The sequence below is a fragment of the Mus caroli genome, unplaced genomic scaffold (genome assembly GCF_978045245.1).
Source record: "Mus caroli unplaced genomic scaffold, Mus_caroli_1 scaffold_6, whole genome shotgun sequence".
Taxonomy (NCBI): Eukaryota; Metazoa; Chordata; class Mammalia; order Rodentia; family Muridae; genus Mus; species Mus caroli.
In genome coordinates, this window is record NW_028227261.1 from 22,507,959 (window position 1) to 22,526,052 (window position 18,094).

At 48.7% G+C, this 18,094-nt stretch overlaps 1 protein-coding gene across 1 annotated transcript in view; it reads left to right on the forward strand.

The window, feature by feature from the left end:
• Positions 1-8,683: 8,683 nt before the first annotated feature.
• The window catches only part of Clic4 (CLIC family member 4), a 61,338-nt gene continuing 51,927 nt past the window's right edge, over positions 8,684-18,094 (forward strand). The window contains exon 1 of the mRNA XM_021159436.3: positions 8,684-8,940. Coding sequence (XP_021015095.1) covers positions 8,869-8,940 — 72 coding nt within the window. The 5' untranslated portion in view covers positions 8,684-8,868. The remainder of the gene's footprint in view (positions 8,941-18,094) is intronic.

Consider the following 18,094-nt stretch of genomic DNA (forward strand, 5'->3'; position numbering starts at 1 on the left):
CTGCCTGCCTCAGATCAATGCGATGACAAGCACAAACCACCATAACTGGGTGTTTTGCTGAGACAGGCTCTCATGGATCCTGATTCTCTTGCCCTGATTCCCCAAGTGCTGGAATAACAGACGTGAGCCTCCGTGACGGGGTTTCTGGTACACTGGGGAATCCAACAGGGACTTCTACACTCAACTCAAACACTCTACCAACCGAGCTCCATCCCCAGACCTCCCTGATCCTTTATTAATTTTAATTTTTTGCATTTTAAAAATTAAATTAGCCGGGCGTGGTGGCGCACGCCTTTAATCCCAGCACTCGGGAGGCAGAGGCAGGCGGATTTCTGAGTTCGAGGCCAGCCTGGTCTACAAAGTGAGTTCCAGGACAGCCAGGGCTACACAGGGAAACCCTGTCTCGAAAAACCAAAAACCAAAAAAAAAAAAAAAAAAAAAAAAATTAAATTAATTAACTAATTAATTAACTGACTTAATCATTTTACATCCTGCTCACTGCCCCTCCCGCCATCCTTTATCTTTAAGTTACTAATATGGGCTGTGCATCTTTGTGTAGCTAAGTGCACATAAATGTAGGTGCCCTTGGAGGTCAGAGACATTGATTGGCTCTTCCTGGCCACCAGGCTAGCCCTATAGCTGGATCTTCACTAGAGAAAAGACCATCAAGGCACAATGTATATAGTGGAGAACACCAAGGCTCAGAGAGTGTACTGGCTGGTTCTGTGTGTCAACTGGACACAGGCTGGAGTTATCACAGAGAAAGGAGCCTCCCTTGAGAAAAGGCCTCCATGAGATCCAGCTGTAAGGCATTTTCTCAATTAGTGATCAAAGGGGGAAAGGCCCCTTGTGGGTGGTGCCATCCCTGGGCTGGTAGTCCTGGGTTCTATAAGCTAGCAAGCTGAGCAAGCCAGGGGAAGCAAGCCAGTAAGTAACATCCCTCCATGGCCTCTGCATCAGCTCCTGCTTCCTGACCTGCTTGAGTTCCAGTCCTGACTTCCTTTGGTGATGAACAGCAATATGCAAGTTTAAGCTGAATAAACGCTGGGCTGGTGAGATGGCTCAGTGGTTAAGAACACTGACTGCTCTTAATCTGAGTTCAAATCCCAGCAACCACATGGTGGCTCACAAAGGGAACGGGGTTGACTGGAGGGAGCAGAGGTCCTAAAATTCAATTCCCAACAACCACATGAAGGCTCACAACCATCTGTACAGCTACAGTATACATAAAATAAATAAATAAATCTTAAAAAAAAAAAAAACTGAAAAAATCCTTTTCTTTCCAATTTGCTTCTTGGTCCTGATGTTTGTGCAGGAACAGAAACCCTGACTAAGAGAGGTTAAGCAAGCTGCCTAGGAGCGAGTGAATGGTAGAGCCTATCATCAAACCCATGCTTCTCTCTCATTGTCTTCTCAGACTTTAACCTCACCGAGTTCTCATTAGCATTCAAACAAACAAACCGAACCACCTGTGAGGCTGGAGATATGGCTCAGTAGCTAAGAGCTAGAACTGGTTTCCCAAAGGACCAGAGTGTGGTTCCTAACATTCACATCAGGTGACTCACAACCACCTGTAACTTGCACATTGCTGTTCATCACTTAAGGAAGTCAGGACTGGGACTCAAGCAGGGGAGGAAGCAGGAGCTGATGCAGAGGCCATGGAGGGATGTTACTTACTGGCTTGCCTCCCTAGCTTGCTCAGCTTGCTAGCTTATAGAACCCAGGACTACCAGCCCAGGGATGGCACCCCCACAAGGGGCCCTTCCCCCCTTGATCACTAATTGAGAAAATACCTTACAGCTGGATCTCATGGAGGCCTTTTCTCAAGGGAGGCTCCTTTCTCTGTGATAACTCCAGCCTGTGTCCAGTTGACACACAGAACCAGCCAGTACACTCTCTGAGCCTTGGTGTTCTCCACTGTATACATTGTGCCTTGATGGTCTTTTCTGTAGTGAAGATCCAGCTATAGGGCTAGTCTGGTGGCCAGGAAGGGCTTCTGAGCTTTTGATTTCTTGAGCTGAGAAAAGGTGACAGGTAACCTGTCTCCACCTCTCAGGCTTGTTTAATTTTTGTTGTTGTTGATTTGTTTTTTTGTTTTTGTTTTTGTTTTTCAAGACAGGGTTTCTCTGTATAGCCCTGGCTGTCCTGGAACTCACTCTGTAGACCAGGCTGGCCTCGAACTCAGAAATCCACCTGCCTCTGCCTCCCAGGTGCTGGGATTAAAGGCATGGGCCATCACCACCTGGCTACCTCTCAGGCTTGTTAAATGACTCACTGTCTCCTCAGAGGCTGGAAAGGTCGTCATTCTATAAATACTGCATTCTGGTTAAACTTCAGCCAAACGTATGGCTTGGCCACAATCAGCAGGAAATTATAGGATCTATTTCTCAATGTACCGACACACTTGAATTCAAAGCCAAACTGACATTTTCCATAGCAGAGTTGATCCATAGAGCTCTTGACCAGCATCACCAAATGTTAACTGAGTAGTTATTATGTGATAGGATCCTGGAGAGACACAGCCAAGCAAAACTCAGGAGATGGAGGTCTATTTCATAATTCACCCCTGCCCTCGAACTCGATCTGTAGACCAGGCTAGCCTAGAACTCAGAGATTTGCCATAGTAGAGTTAGTTACGGTTTTATTGCTGTGAAGAGACATCAGGACCAAGGCAACTCATATAAAAGACAATCCTTAATTGGACGGCAGGAGGTGGTTCAGCAGTTAAGAACATGTATGCACTTGCAGAGGACTTGAGTTCAGGTCTTAGTGTTCATGTTAGGGGACTCTCTAATCCCCTGTAACTCCAGCTTCCGGGGACCTAATGCCTCAGATCTCTGTGGGCATACTGGCATTGCATGGGCATATACTCAAACAGCACATAGACACACAATTAAATATATAAAGAGGGGCTGGAGAGATGGCTCCATGGTTAAGAGCACTGACTACTCTTCCAAAGTACCAGGTGGTAGCTCAGAACTGTAACTCCAGTCTCTGGGGATCTGTCACTCTCTCTCGGTCTCCCTAGGTATGAGGCTTGCATGTGGTTCACAGACACTCATGCAGGCAAACATTGATAGACATAAGCATAAAGAATTTTTTAAAAATAAGAAATAAAGCAAACTTTTATTTTATTTTATTTTTTTAAAAGATGAATAATCCTGGCCATTCTGTAGAAAGTGGACTGAAGGGAGGAAAGAGAGGAAAGCTACTCCCTCTGGTGCACATACACATAACTAAAAGGAAAATAAATATCAAAAAAGGAATATACCAAGAAGAGACCTTCGTATGAATAGTATCAGTGGCTAGCATTTATCTATGACGTGTTCTGTGAACTATCTTCATTAACCTGCTCAGTGACCGTGCGGGTTAATGTACATTCCAAGTCCCATGGGTTAGGCACTTTGTCCCGGCTCTCTGTGCAGTGCAAGGACCCTCCTTGAGGCAGAGGGCAGAGGTCTTTGCCTTCACAGATGTATGGGAGTTTATTCCGTGTCCCGCTCACTCGTGGTACAGTCGTGCAGAGGAGCTCCGGCTCCTCCATCTTCAAGCCTCGTGATGTGGGGTTAGCTGTTCCCTGAGCCTGTTGCCATACTTGCAAAATGAAGACTAAGAAAAGTGTGCCCCGCCCCCAAAGGGCCCTACGAAGAAACATCACTGACTGTAAAGATTTTGGCTTGGCATGTGCCGAGAGGCACGAAGCTGGGAGAGCCGCACAGTGCGCTGACACCTGGAGCTGACAGAGCTCCTATCGTGTGCTGGATGGCCCTGTGAGCACTTCACCCAATTAGTCCATGCTTGAGCCTGTTTAATGAGTTCCATTTAGATCTGCTCCTCCGGGAAGCACAGAGAGCGACGGTCGGTTGGCCATCCTGAGCTGGTGACAGTCAGGACTGGATGGGTCCAGGCAATCAGCCTTCTGGGAGCTGACTGGAACATCCCCCACACTCCCCACTTTGTGCTTTAGAAACCTGACCCCTTGTGACAAGGTATTTATTTATTTACTTAGAGACATATATCCATGTAACGGTAGGCCCCCCTAACCCCTAAACCTTCTCTCCAGCGCCCCACGCCTCCCTTCCCACTTTCCACTTTCATGTGGGTTCTGGGAATCAAACTCACATTGCCCAGCCTTTACAGCTGAGCCACTCCCTGGCCCCTCCCCTTGCTTGTTAGATACAGGGTCTCACTGTATATATAGCCTGGGCTGGCCTAGAGCCTGCTGCTGCTTTCCTGCCTCAGCTGCTAAAGTGCTGGGATTCAGGCTCGAGGAAACCAAAGCCTCCCGATGGTGGGGTCATGCTCACTGTGCCCAGGTACATGGCACTCTAGTATGGCTGATATAATGGAGCTGTTTCCTGTAGGCTTGGTGTGACCATGGCCTTCATGGAGCAGAGCAGCTGTGCTGACCCACAGAAACCTTGGCCTGCTGTCATAGCAATGAAACAAACAAAACCATATATCAGATAGCTAAGCCTAAGGTATCAGGGCTGTTAACATTCCCTCTTGGGGATGGGAAGGGTCAACAGACCCTCCCCTGAGATTCCAATCACCACTCCCTCTTGCCCTAGATGACAGACATGTAGTCATCTTCGAAATGCTGAAGTTCATGGAGGCCAGCCCATGCATGGGGTGGGACTTCTCCATGATGGCAGCTGCTTGTGAGTCATCCATCCTCCTGTGAGTATCCCAGGACACTGAGGAATCCACCAAGGTGGACTTGACAGACTCTTTCTTTGTTCTGTCTCCTCCCTCTCTATTTGAAGTGTGACTAGGCATTTAAGTCTGCCCAGGAAAGTCACCCAACCACAGGGCTCAGGCATTCTGGGTACACTCTCACCAGGAATATTCAGGCATAGAGTCATCACCCAAACTCAGTAAACCGCTTCCCGGGAGGCGATCTATGTACATGTGTTGGTTTCTTTTCTGTCAATGTATCAAACAACCAGGCCAAAGACAAACTAGGGGAGGAAAGGATTTATTTAGCTCAAGCCTTTGGGTCCCAGTTCTTCACCGAGGGGAGTCAGGGTGGGAACTCAGGCAGGAGCTTGATGCAAACAGAAACCATGGAGGACCTGGGTAGCGATGGCGCACACCTTTAATCCCAGCACTTGGGAGGCAGAGGCAGGCAGATTTCCGAGTTCGAGGCCAGCCTGGTCTACAGAGTGAGTTCCAGGACAGCCAGGGCTATACAGAGAAACCCTGTCTCAAAATAAACAGAAAAAAGAAAAAGAATAAAAAGAAACCATCCAGGAAAGATGCTTACTGGTTTACTCACTGTGACGCTCACTCACACAATCATGCTTAGCTAGCTTCTTCTACAGCCCAGGATCACCTGCAGAGGGATGATGCCCACCACAGTAGCTTGGTTCTCCTGCATCAGTGAATAATCAAAGGAGACCCTTATAGACAAGGCATAGACATAGAGGATGATCTGACCTGGGCGATTCAGTTGAGACTGTATTCTCAGATGATTATAGGCTGTGATGATTATGGGCTGTGTCAGGTTAAAGCCACCTTGGACTATATACAAGTAACACACACACACACACACACACACACACACGAGGAAGGAAGCAGACGCTGGAGGAGGAGTGCTGGCAGTACCCAGCTTGCCTAGGTGATAGCCAATGACTGTCTAAGGAGTTACTATCTTGAGCAAAGATCTGAAGGACGTGAGTGGGAATTCTGGGAGACAGAGGGTTCAGAGGGAGATGAGAGCACGCGCAAAGGCCCTGAGGCAGCGGTGTGCTTGTGATGTCCAAGGACTAGAAAGGAAGCTGCTGCAGCTGGGGTGGGGCACACAAGGGGGAGCAGGTGGGATGAGGTCAGAGGGGTGTGTGAGGAGAACACACCTCCACCCATCTTCAAGCTTTCTCTGTGTTATAAAAACAACCAGGAGCACAGGGCATAAACGTCTTGCCTTTCAAAGTTGGAAGCAAGGTGCTGTAGGACCTCCCTGCATAAAGACTTTCTCTCCTCTTCTTCCTCCTCCCAGATCTGTCTGTGCTCCCATGCTCGTGAGCATCAGAGTAGAAACTGAGACCCCTAGGCATGACTGTGACCAGGTTCCTGAGCACAGGCTCCAGGTCTGAGCCAGTGCCTGAGGGTGTCCAGATGAGCAAGGGCAGGACTTGGACCACCTCAGGACTTGGAAAATGTCACAGGCTTCCTCCCATTTAAGCAAAGAGACAGAAAGACCCTTTCATTGGTATTGTTTCCCTGTGTGGGCCATCTCTGTGCTGGTGGCTGGGAGCCAGTATGGGCCCAGCACAGATACATGTGAGGGAGTAATTTGGGGACCCAAAGTGACTTGGATAAACCCTAACTGGGACCCAGTGGTCTTTGGGCCAATGTGGAGTCTTTTGAGGCTCTGCTGGGTCATTTTAAGTGTGTGTGTGTGTGTGTGTGTGTGTGTGTGTGTGTGTGTTTGAATTTACCATTTGGGATCACGGTGGAAAGGCTAGACTGTGAGGGGACTTTAATCTGTTCACAGTTCTGTGAAAAATTAACATGGGGCCAGGTTCAGAGTCCAGCTGTCCCTTCTATTTGTTTCTGGTTCAAGCTTTGCTCTACAGGACAGCCTGCTGGCTTTTCTTACTTTACCACAAACTAGCTAGCCAGAGTGGAACATGGTGCTGGCTTTGCCTGTAGGGGTGGACAGGACGCCAGAGGCTCCATGAGGTCCCAGCCCTCCCTAATTACACAAGGCAGTAACCAACACCACCCTCTCTAGTCTAGATACTGAAAGGAAGTCTTAGGTTTCTGTTTACTTTGAGGCAGGGTTTAATGTAGCCCAGGCTAGCTCCAAATTCATTTTATAGCTGAGGATGACCCTAAACTCCTAATCTTCCTGCCTGCCCTTTTGGAGTGCAGGGATGACAGGCATGGGGCACCACACTCAGTTATGCAGTGCTGAGAACTGAGTCCAGGGCTTTGAGCCTGCTAGGCACACAGTCTTCCAGCTGACCTACGAAAACTTTACTGTGCTGGGCGGTTGTAGCACAATGCTTTTAAATCCCAGCATTTGTGAGGCAGAGGCAGGTGAATCTCTGAGTTCCAGTCCAGCCTGGTCTACCGATCGAGTTCCAGGATAGCCAGGGGTCTATAGAGAAACCCTATCTCCAAAAAAAAAAAAAAAAAAAAAAAAATTATGGTGATTGTTGGTTGCGGTGGTGGACACCTTTGACCCTAGTACTTGGGAGGTGGAGAAAAAAACAGGCAGACCAAAACCCAAACCCTGGTGTGTGTGTTTGTGTGTGTGAGTGATGGCATTCTGTGGAAGTCAGAGGTAAGCTTTCTGGAGTTGGTTTTCTCCTTCTACCTTTAGATGGCCCCAACATCACATCCAGGTTGGAAGTCTTGCAAGGCAAACACTTTTACCTTCTGAATCATCTTGACTGCCATTATTATTATTATTATTTTGAGGTAGTCTTGCAATATACCCAGACTGTCCTCAAACTCTCAGCCCTCCTGCCTGAGCCACCACCTGAGAGCCACGTATATGTCACCAAATCAGGCTGAGGTTTAGGGTGTTTAAGGCCACTGCCAAACTGTGAACTTAAAACAGCCTTACTCCGGAGCATTGATGGATCTAATTGCTGGGGCACAGCATCCTTCTCACAGAATCTAGCAACTTGGGAGATGGGGTTGAGTGAGGATAAAGTTGCAGGTTGCACCGCATTTTTACACATCATTCCAATTTGTTGAAGCACACTAGGCACAGAGGATGCTGAGATAACCATGACATCCCGCTTCCACCCCCCAATTTAGCCTTTCTAATCAACTCACTCATCACCCTAGCCTGGGAGGTACCACAGAATGAGCAGATTAAGGAAAACCAGAAGGCAAGTTTCCCAAAGGTGACATTCACTAACGGCATTCCGCAGTAGACCGCGTGTCTCAGGCCCCTGTCCTCAGGGTGTAAAGTACTCGCCCCTGCGCTCTGAGTGGCACTCAGGTGACTCATTAAACTTCTCCAGGTGAACGGAAGACAGGAATCGGTCCAGGTGGGGCAAAACAGCACGGATAACGTTTTCGCTGCCTCAAGCACTGGGGTTGTGCTGGAGCGGGACGCTGCCTCACCGTTTTGGCCTAATTCAGAGCCCGGGACACAGGACGACTTTATAAGAACTTTTGAGTATCTTGACTTCAAATAGAGAAGGATCACGAAAGGAGATCCGCGGTCAGAAGGATTAAAAAGTTAAGGACATGAAAACTTTAGCAAAAGTTTTCCAGGAAAAGGCGGCCGCGCCTAGCAGAAGGAGCCGAGGAGGCCGCCGCCCCGGGAACGGGAGGGGACGATGAGTCCCTGCGGCTGCAGCGGGGGAGAGGGCGCGAGGCGGGCCGCCGCATGAGGTCACCTGGCACCCAACCAGCAGCAGCTGCGCCGCGGAGGGAGGCGGTATCAGGCTCCGGCTCAGGGGACCTTTCCCTCCCGCCCCCTGAGGGGCGTGGCTTCGGGGGGACCTCCCGGCCAATCCGCGCTGCCCAGCCTAGGCCGCGCCCCCAGCGCCCTCCAGGCTCCCTAGTGGTCCGTCCTTGGAAGCAAGAGCGCTCCGTGGTCTCCCTCGCTTGAGGCCACGCCCCCAGCTCTGGCCCACCCATTTCCCCCCCACCCCCGCAGGGTCCTGGCCACTGCCCCGCCCCCGCCCCGCCCACAGGGCTCCGCCCAGCGGTTTGAAGCGGCCGGGACCGCAACCCCCTCAGAGTCGCGCGCGAGGCGTGAGGCGGTGCTGAGGATCTGAGGCCACGGGCAGCCAGACGCCCGGACTGTCCAGCGAGCGAGCGAGCGGCGGGAACCCGCAGCCACAGCAACCCCGGAGCCACAGCCGCAGCCGCCGTCCGCGGAGCCCAGCCCAACCGGCCATGGCGCTGTCGATGCCCCTGAACGGGCTGAAGGAGGAGGACAAAGAGCCCCTCATCGAGCTCTTCGTCAAGGTGAGCGCTCACCGTCCCGAGCGACGCGGGCTGATGTCCCCGCACCCCGAAGCGCCCCCACGCGGCATCCCCGCAGCCCGAGGCGGCGCCGTACCTCCCGCGCTCATTCCCATTGTCTGGGCTCCGCGCCTTCCCGCCTCGCAGCGGGACGTTGGCGGACCCTGCGGGTGCGGCGACAGGGAGGCGACTCCGCAGGGCGGGACGCGCCTCAACTGCGCCGCGTGGGTACTGTCACCCTCCTCGCCCTGTCCTACCCCACCCCGCCGCGAGCCCCAGCCTCGGGCCGCCGGGCGGATAGCTCACCCAACTTACTGGAACGCTAGCGCCTGGCCCGGGTGAAACTGAAACTTTAACTTTGATACAATGTTAAATAAAGTAAAGGGGCGGAGGGACCCGGGAGCAGTAAACCCAGCCGCTGGGAAAAGGGGTGTAGGGAAGATCCCGAGTTCAGAGCCAGCCTTGGCTGCTTAGTAAACCCGGGGCAAGCCTGGGATAGGAGGGACCCTCATCCCAGCCCTCCTCCCGCATGGGGGAGGGGAGGATTTTTTTAGTGCGGGCGTGGTGACTAGGCTGTGACCCAGCAGTAGAGGCTTGAGGAGTGCCTCGAGTTCGAGGCCAGCCTGGGTTACAAATGTGAGCCTCCGGACACACACCTAAAACCCAGACAACTAACTGCAAAGAAGAAGAAGAAAAAAAGGAAAAGAAAAAGCGAAAAGAAGGGTGGATGCCCCAAGGCTTCCGGAAAATACGGAGATTCCCGACTTGGGTTTTCCTGTCCGGTGTTTTACCACCATCTGGTTTTCTTGTTTCTCTAGTGCGCCTGTTTTCACATGATGCAACCTTTTGGCCGCTTTCGTTTGCTGTTGCCACCTCGGCAGGCAAGCGCGTTTGGTTTGAAAGAAAACCTGAATTCTCCGCTCTCTCGGGCTTAAAAAAGTTCATTCCTCTCGCCCTCCTCAGTTTGTAAACCCTGGAGCTCTGCCTTCTTCGCCTAGAAACGCTTCTCTGACTGCTCTCCGCGCCTCTCCCTTTTGGGGCGTAGCGAAGGAGGGAAACGTTAACGCAACAAACGTCTGGGTCCCCTGCTTTACTGAACCTCCTTGGAAACCCTGATAGCCACCGTTAGCCACTAAATAGCCAGGCTTAGGTCGAAACTGGCAACCCTAGAAGTCCAACAGGCATCCAGTACTAAGTCTGCCCTTTCTTAGTTTTAATTTGAAAGAGCGGAAATTATCGAAGGATGTGTTCCAAAGATGGAAGGCAGAAATCTGCAGGGTGGTAACAATGTTTGCCTTAGTGTTTTCTTTTGGTTGTTGGTTTTAGAACCTTTTTTTGGTCTAGAGCATCGGTTCTCAACTGGGGGTCAAGACCCCTTTTTACAGGGGTCACCTAAGACTATTGGAAAACACAGACAATTTCATTACAACTCATAGCAGTAGCGAAGTTACAGTTATGAAGTAGCACCAAAAATAATTTTACTGTTGGGGGCCAGCACAACATGAAGAACTGCATTAAACTGTCGCAGCATTAGGAAGAAAAAGGCTTAGGGCTCTCAAAATATCACAATGTCTGCGACTGGAGGTGGGTGGCAGACAATACTTTTGAGGCACGTAGGAAGGAACTTTGAGAAATGGGGAGAGGGTCGTGGAAAACAGCACAAAGAAGAGATAACGACGGGACATAATGGTTTCCCTCTTCTTGTCTGCCCTCTCCTCTCTTTTTCTGAGAACAGGGTCTCACTCTGTATCCTGTGCTGTCTTGGAACTCATAATGCAGTCCAGGCGGCCTCAGGCTGGGATTATAGGTGTGAAACATCATGTCCGGCAGGAAGGAACTTTGATAAACTAAACAAAGCCCCAAAACCGACCTCTGAAAGTGTAGATGCTAGTCTGAAGAACAGCGCTTAATGGTAAAACCTTAGAGGTGCTAAGCAACTTGGAATTCTACACTGAGTCTTTTGGAAGGCAGAGGCAGGCAGACCTCTGAGCTGGAGGCCAGCTTTGTCTACATAGTAAGTTCCAAGCTAGCCAGGGCTGCATAGAAAACCCAGTCTCAAAATTAACAGCAAACACAACAATCACACAGATACTAACACTTTATAGCTTCTGCTCAGCGTGCTTTGGGAATTATGGCAAGAGAAATGTTTAAAAACTAGGGAAGGGATTGGAGATGTAGCGCAGTGGTAGCCTGCTTGCCTAGCATGGGCAAGGCCCCATGTGTGACCTTTCAGCAACACAGACACACTGTTTCTTGGAAGGGATGTGACAGATGCCTTCTGCCCTGCTCAGTGTTGACTTAATACTTCCATAAGGAGATGGGTGGGGTGCCTTTTCCCAAAGCTGAGTCACTGGCATACCCCTTCCCAGTGGTCCATATTTGTAGTTGGAACCACTGAATTTACAGGCCTTGGAGGTCAGAGGTCAGCCATAGAGCTCTGTGCCCATTGACTGGGCTGTCCTGGGCCATTTGTTTTCTCTCGAGCTTTTTTTTTTTCTTGGTCTGTGAAATGCCCTTTACCCTTCTGTGCTTTAGTGTAGGCCAATTGTACGCTGATACAGATCCAGTTGGTTGTTTGAAAGGAGAAAGGAAGGGAGAAGGTGGCAAAGGCTGGTGATTTTGTTTTAAACCCTGACGTGGGAAATGCACCTGGGGAAAACACTCTATAAATAGAGTTAGTTTTGAAAGCCATGAGGGGTGGACACTGCTTGTCCAGGGTGGTAGCCTAAAAACAGTGTTAGTGTTTCACCAAGTATCCCGAGTTGGTAGCTGAGAACTTTGTTGGCGTTTTTTTACTTTGGGACAGAGGATCTTAGTCTGGACTGAAATAGCTCTGGAGCTCACACCAGTCTCAAACTCATGGCCTCAGCCACCCAAGTGCTGGCTTTATAGATGTGAATCACCACTATGTGGCTGAAAACTTTCTGTGGTTAAAAAAAAAATGCACTCATTGTGTGTCTGTGTATGGGATAGCATACCTTTGGAGGCCATGGAGGAACGTACGAGAGCGAATTCTCTCTCTCCTACCTCAGGGGTTCTGGAGCTCGAACTCAAGAGCCAGCCTTGCAAGGCTTGCAACGACTGAGCTGTCTCTGTCAGCCTGGTCTGTGTGGTGTTAAGCTACCTAGTGTGTGGCAGGAGATTGCTTCTTTTCCCTTCCAGGGTACTAAAAAACAATATATGTTTAGAAGCTATTTTTCATCTTCAGCTATGTATGTCCACATCTGCGTGTGGGTATATATTTATAGATGCACACGTTTGCAGGTGACCTTGTGTTCAGAAGAGGATGTCAGATCCCCTGGAACTGGAGTTTGGTGTTGTTTGCAGCCCAACACGGATGCTAGGAATTGAACTCTGATCCTCTACAGGTTCTGTCGCATGGTTCCTACCAGCAGTGAGCAGCACTCAACCCTTGGCCATCTCTCCAGCATTGTTGCTGTTAGTGTATGTCTTGTCTGTCCTTCTTTGAATTGGAAACAACTCCTCCTTCCTCTTTGTCTTTTTTTTTTTTTTCTTGTTTTTGTTTTTGGACTGGTTTTCTCTTTGTATCTAAGCTAGCCTTGCACTCCCTACACAGCCCAGGCTGTCCTTTAACTTAGAGCAGTTCTGCCTCAGCCTCTTGAGTGTTGACATTACAGGCATGCAACACCCTGTTCTCCTTGAACAACACACCACACCAGAAGAGAGCGAGCATCAGATCCCATTACAGATGGTCGTGAGCCACTATGTGGTTGCTGGGACTTGAACTCAAGACTTCTGGAAGAGCAGTCGGTGCTCTTAGCCGCTGAGCCATCTCTCCAGCCCTATTTAACCTCTTTTCCTTCATAGTTTAGTACTTCTGATCTTTTTGTGTATCTGCCACATTTTCTACCAACGTACCTTCTTGGCTGTATCTGTAGCTAGGGTCCAAGATTTCTGTTTTTGTAAAAGTGAATAAATATTAACTCAGGAGCCACAAATGAAAGGAGCAGAGAGGTGATTACTGACCTGTGTAGCTGAGGTCACCCTCTTTTGGTTTATATAGTCATTTGAGACAGGGCCTTACTCTGTAGCCCAGGCTACCCTTAAATTTGTGGCAGTCGTCTCTCCTCAGCCTCCGGAGTGCAGAGATTGCACACAGATGGAGAGTAATCAGGAGTTGGAGTTTTGTTCTGTTTTCATGAGCCCAGTTTGTGTTGACGCCACTGTTTCTCCACTTTGGCTGCATCTGTATGAAGTGGTGTATTTCTTATCTAAGTAGGAGGTAATCTCTCTGCTGGACTTAGTTTTATGGGTCATAATTTAAACTTTATGTCCTACCGTTTTGAATTAGGTTATCACTGTCTGCAGTAGTCCTAAGCTTCTGGAATTGGGAGGGGTTTTTATAGGACCTTAATCTGCAGAGTGAATTCAAAGCCAGCCTGGACCATGTGGTGATAACCTGTCTCAGAGGACTGGGTTGTAACTGGGTAGTCGAGGTCTTGCTTAGCTTGTTAGGTCCTAGGATTGATCCTCAATACCACAAAACAAATGGCAAGATGCTATGTGCTTATGGAGTCAAATATGGTTCATGGTAAGTTAGCTAGACATACAAAGTGAAGTAGGCTTGAAGTTGACCCTGAAAACATAGGGAACTAGGTAGGTTAGAGGTAGCTAAGGAGTTAAGACATCACTTGTGAAGTCCCTCAGGAGCTGCTGGGTCTCTGAAAGGAGGATAGTCAGATCCTGACAAGCTGAGGCTGAGCCTTGTGAGCTCTGGCCTGGGCTTTAGTGTGTGCATTTATTTTCACAGGCTTTGCTCTCTGGGGACCCCCCCCTCCCTTGCCGGCCTGCTGTCTGCCCACCTCTTCCTTAGCCTGTTTGGGAAGGTGTGAGCGGATCCTGCTGTCAGTCCGAACTGGGAGTTTTTTATGTTTAGTTTCAAGGGCAGACTTCAGTGCTTTCAATCCATTTTTTATAGAAAAGTGGTGCAGGGATCGAACCATTGAACTGAAGAATCAATGTAAAAAGACAGTGTTCCTTTGTCTAACTGCTTTGCTCATTTGGGGTGTCCAGAGGGGAACTTAGAATTCAGAAATAGTGTAAACTGTGAGGTCAATGGAATCTGCCTTGCTCCTTTTACCCTGGGCTGTTTCTGGAGACCTAAAGCAGGCTGCTTCTGTCCAGTACCAAGGCGGTGATTTGGTGAAATATAAAATTCGGACAGGAGCTCAGAATGAGGATGAGATGGGAGCCTGAGCACAGGGGAGGCCTAATGCACTAGTGACAGGAAAGGGACATCAGGTTGTTTTGGAAGGATGCCTGAGGGGTGCCTAGAAGCCAGGAGGGGGGTGGTGAGCAAGACTTCCCCTTCCCCCTGCTTCCCCGGCAGAGGAGGCTCCACTTCTCCTTTTCCGGTGTTTCCGGAGTAGGGAATGAGTCTCTGGGAAATGAGTTAGGCAGTATGGGAAGTGTGATTAAGGCAGGATGAGTTAAGATTTGTATCAAGCAGAGCAGAAAACATAGGTTTGGTAGGTCAGAGGCTGGGCTAGAGAGTGGAAATGAGTTTCCAATGAATATGATTACAAACCATCGGAGTATGATTTAGCTGAAATCTAAATTTAGTTCAGAGCATGTGTTTGTGAATTTCTTAGGAGCTTTTAGTTCTGTTGCTTTTTTTGTGAGACTTGGCTCACAAGACCTCAGTGGTCAGTACCAAGTATTAGTGTGAAGAATATCAATTAGCTTTTTTTTTTTTTTTTAAGTTTTGGTGGTACTAGGAATGGAACTGTAGGCAAGCATGCTATCACTAAGTAGTGCCACAGCCGATTAAACATTTAAATTAATTTGAGACAAGGTCTCGTGATGTAGCCTTAGCTGACCTGGAACTCTCAATATAGACTAGATTGGCCTTGAACTCAGAGATCCACCTCCCTCTGAGTGCTGAGATAAAAGCAAGTGTTCTGACACCTGGTCCCTTTTAAAATATATTCGTTTATTTTATGTGTGTGGGTGTTTTGCCTGTAGTGCACTGCATGTGTGGGTGCCTGCGACAAGGAGGCCAGAAGAGGCTGTCAGGTCCCCTGAAACTGGCATTATATAGTTGTGAGTTGCCATGTGGGTGCTGGGAATTGAACCCTGGTCCTCTAGAAGAGCAGCCAGTGTTCTTTTTTTTTTTTTTGGTTTTTCGAGACAGGGTTTCTCTGTGTAGCCCTGGCTGTCCTGGAACTCACTTTGTAGACCAGGCTGGCCTCGAACTCAGAAATCCGCCTGCCTCTGCCTCCCAAGCGCTGGGATTAAAGGCATGCGCCACCACGCCCGGCCCGCAGCCAGTGTTCTTAACCACTGGGCCATCACTGCAGCCCCAGGTCTGGCACTTCAGATCTTCTTGTTTCAGCCTCCAGAGTAGCTAGGACACCAGGCACATCAATTAGTATTGTTTAGTTTTTCCTCTTCTTTTGTTTTTGGTTTTTCGAGACAGGGTTTCTCTGTGTAGCCCTGGCTGTCCTGGAACTCACTTTGTAGACCAGGCTGGCCTCGAACTCAGAAATCCGCCTGCCTCTGCCTCCCGAGTGCTGGGATTAAAGGTGTACGCCACCACAGCCCGGCTTTCCTCCTCTTATTTAAAATACAAAATCATGAACTCATGAAAGTTACCACCTAATATAGGTAAATAAGACAGTGATTAGAATAAGAACATTTAAATTTGAGTATTGTTTGAATAAGAAACAGTATTGGAATTAGGGCCAGGTATGAACCCCAGAGCTTCTACCCCTGGTGGAGTTTTGTTTCTTTCTTCTTTGAGTATACAATATAGCTCTAAGCAAGAAGCCCAACCGTCTTCCTTTTTTTTTTTTTTTTTTTTTTTGTAGTGGTGGTGATATAGGCATGCGTGAGTACGTGTACGTTTGTGTGTGTTTAAGAAGAACATTTAATTCTCATTGCAATAGAGTTGCAAAACTGTCACTCACTGGGTATAACACAAACACTGACTCTTACCAGCACGCAGCTCGGCTCTTTGCTTGTTTGTGTGGGAGAAGAATAAGTCAAAGCAAACCTGAATAAACAGCAGAGATGACAGCTGCAGGAAGGCGGAGCCAAGGTCGGGACCTGGGAGGACCCACCAGTGCTCTCTGCCAGTGCTCTGCAGTTGCTTTATTTTGATTTTTGAAGGTGGAGACCAGGTTACAGTAGATGACACAGGTGCGTAGCCCTTAAAAATGGAAGGGAGTGAGTTAGGTGTTTGTGCGGTATAGGAACACTGGGGGAGCGATTGCCTGAGATCTATGTACACTAGGAGAAAAAAAGAAAAGGTAGTTAACGTAAGCAATTAAATGTTGAGCTTGAGCGGAACAGATATGCAAGACTGTAGTGAGAGTTTTGCGAACACGGAAGCATATGACAGGTGCACTGTCTTGTAATGCTTGACCAGAAAACAGCATATTGTAGTGACTACAGCAGCCTAAAGTCTAGTGACGGTCTCCAGCCATCAGTAACGAGGGTGATCCTTGTACTTTATAGTCAGCAGGGCCTTTAATTGCAAATAAGCCCTAGTCCTTTTCAAAGACTTTTTATGAATGAGTCCTCGAGAGTTTTTGTGTAGTGTTTTATTCTTCCTGTAACAGTAAAACATGAAGCCTGGTCTGACATGTGATGTGAGTTGAGTTGTGTAAGGAAAGCTTACGTAGGTTTATAAAAGAAAATTAGATGTTGTCCATAGCTATCTTTTCATAAACAGTTCCTCTGTCTGGTCCTTGCTAGATGAAAGCAAATTTTTTGTTTGTTTGTTTTTAAGATTTATTTATTTATTTTATATATATGAGTACACTGTAGCTGTCTTCAGGTCTAGGTTAACCTGGATTATACAGTATGAGACTGGCAAACATACACACACACACACACACACACACACACACACACGAGCTGGCTATGATGGTATAAACATATATATAATCCCAGCACTCAGCAGGCTGAAGCACAAAGCTCTCTAGTTCAAGACCAAAGATTCCATACTCAAAACCAAACAGAATAAGCTTTACTCCTAAACAGTTAGGGTTGGCAGATCAGAAGTTCAAGGTCCTAGCTGCCTTAGGTATATGATCTAGGCCAGCCTAGGCTATTTGGGACCGTGTCATAAAAAACACAGAAACCCCCTCACAAACAAAGCAAAATGCATTGAAAAGAGCTTAGGAATGATTTTCTGTGTGGCAGCCTATGTGAGATAATTGATTTAAAGATGAGTGGAGTGTTTAGGGTTGGAAGGTATTCCTGAGACTCTAAGTGGCTTGTTAGTTGTGTAAAGAAACTCATGCATTAGTTTTGTATTATAGTCTGTAAGTTAAGTTTATCTAAAGTAGAACTGATACTTACTGGTTGTTGAATTAATTATAAACAATTAGCACACAACTAGCACTTGGGAGGCAGAGGCAGGTGGATTTGTGAGTTCAAGGCCAGCCTGGTCTACAGAGTGAGTTCCAGGACAGCCAGGGCTGCTACAATTCATATCCTCTCCCTCTCCCTCTCCCTCTCCCTCTCCCTCTCCCTCTCCCTCTCCCTCTCCCTCTCCCTCTCCCTCTCCCTCTCCCTCTCCCTCTCCCTCTCCCTCTCCCTCTCCCTCTCCCTCTCCCTCTCCCTCTCCCTCTCCCTCTCCCTCTCCCTCTCCCTCTCCCTCTCCCTCTCCCTCTCCCTCTCCCTCTCCCTCTCCCTCTCCCTCTCCCTCTCCCTCTCCCTCTCCCTCTCCCTCTCCCTCTCCCTCTCCCTCTCCCTCTCCCTCTCCCTCTCCCTCTCCCTCTCCCTCTCCCTCTCCCTCTCCCTCTCCCTCTCCCTCTCCCTCTCCCTCTCCCTCTCCCTCTCCCTCTCCCTCTCCCTCTCCCTCTCCCTCTCCCTCTCCCTCTCCCTCTCCCTCTCCCTCTCCCTCTCCCTCTCCCTCTCCCTCTCCCTCTCCCTCTCCCTCTCCCTCTGGCTGTATGTGTGTGTGATGTGTGAGAGAGACAGAGACAGAGTCTGACTTGCTGTATAGCCCTGGCTGACCTTGTATCTAAGGCAGTCTTACTGCCTCAGCCTTGTTAGTTAAGTGCTAGTATTATAGGCATAAGACCCAATGGTTGACTTTTATGTTTTTCTTGTATTTTTATACTTTTATATATGTATGCATGTATGTGCTGTGCCCCTTGGCTACTTGCAAGTCAGAGATCATCTT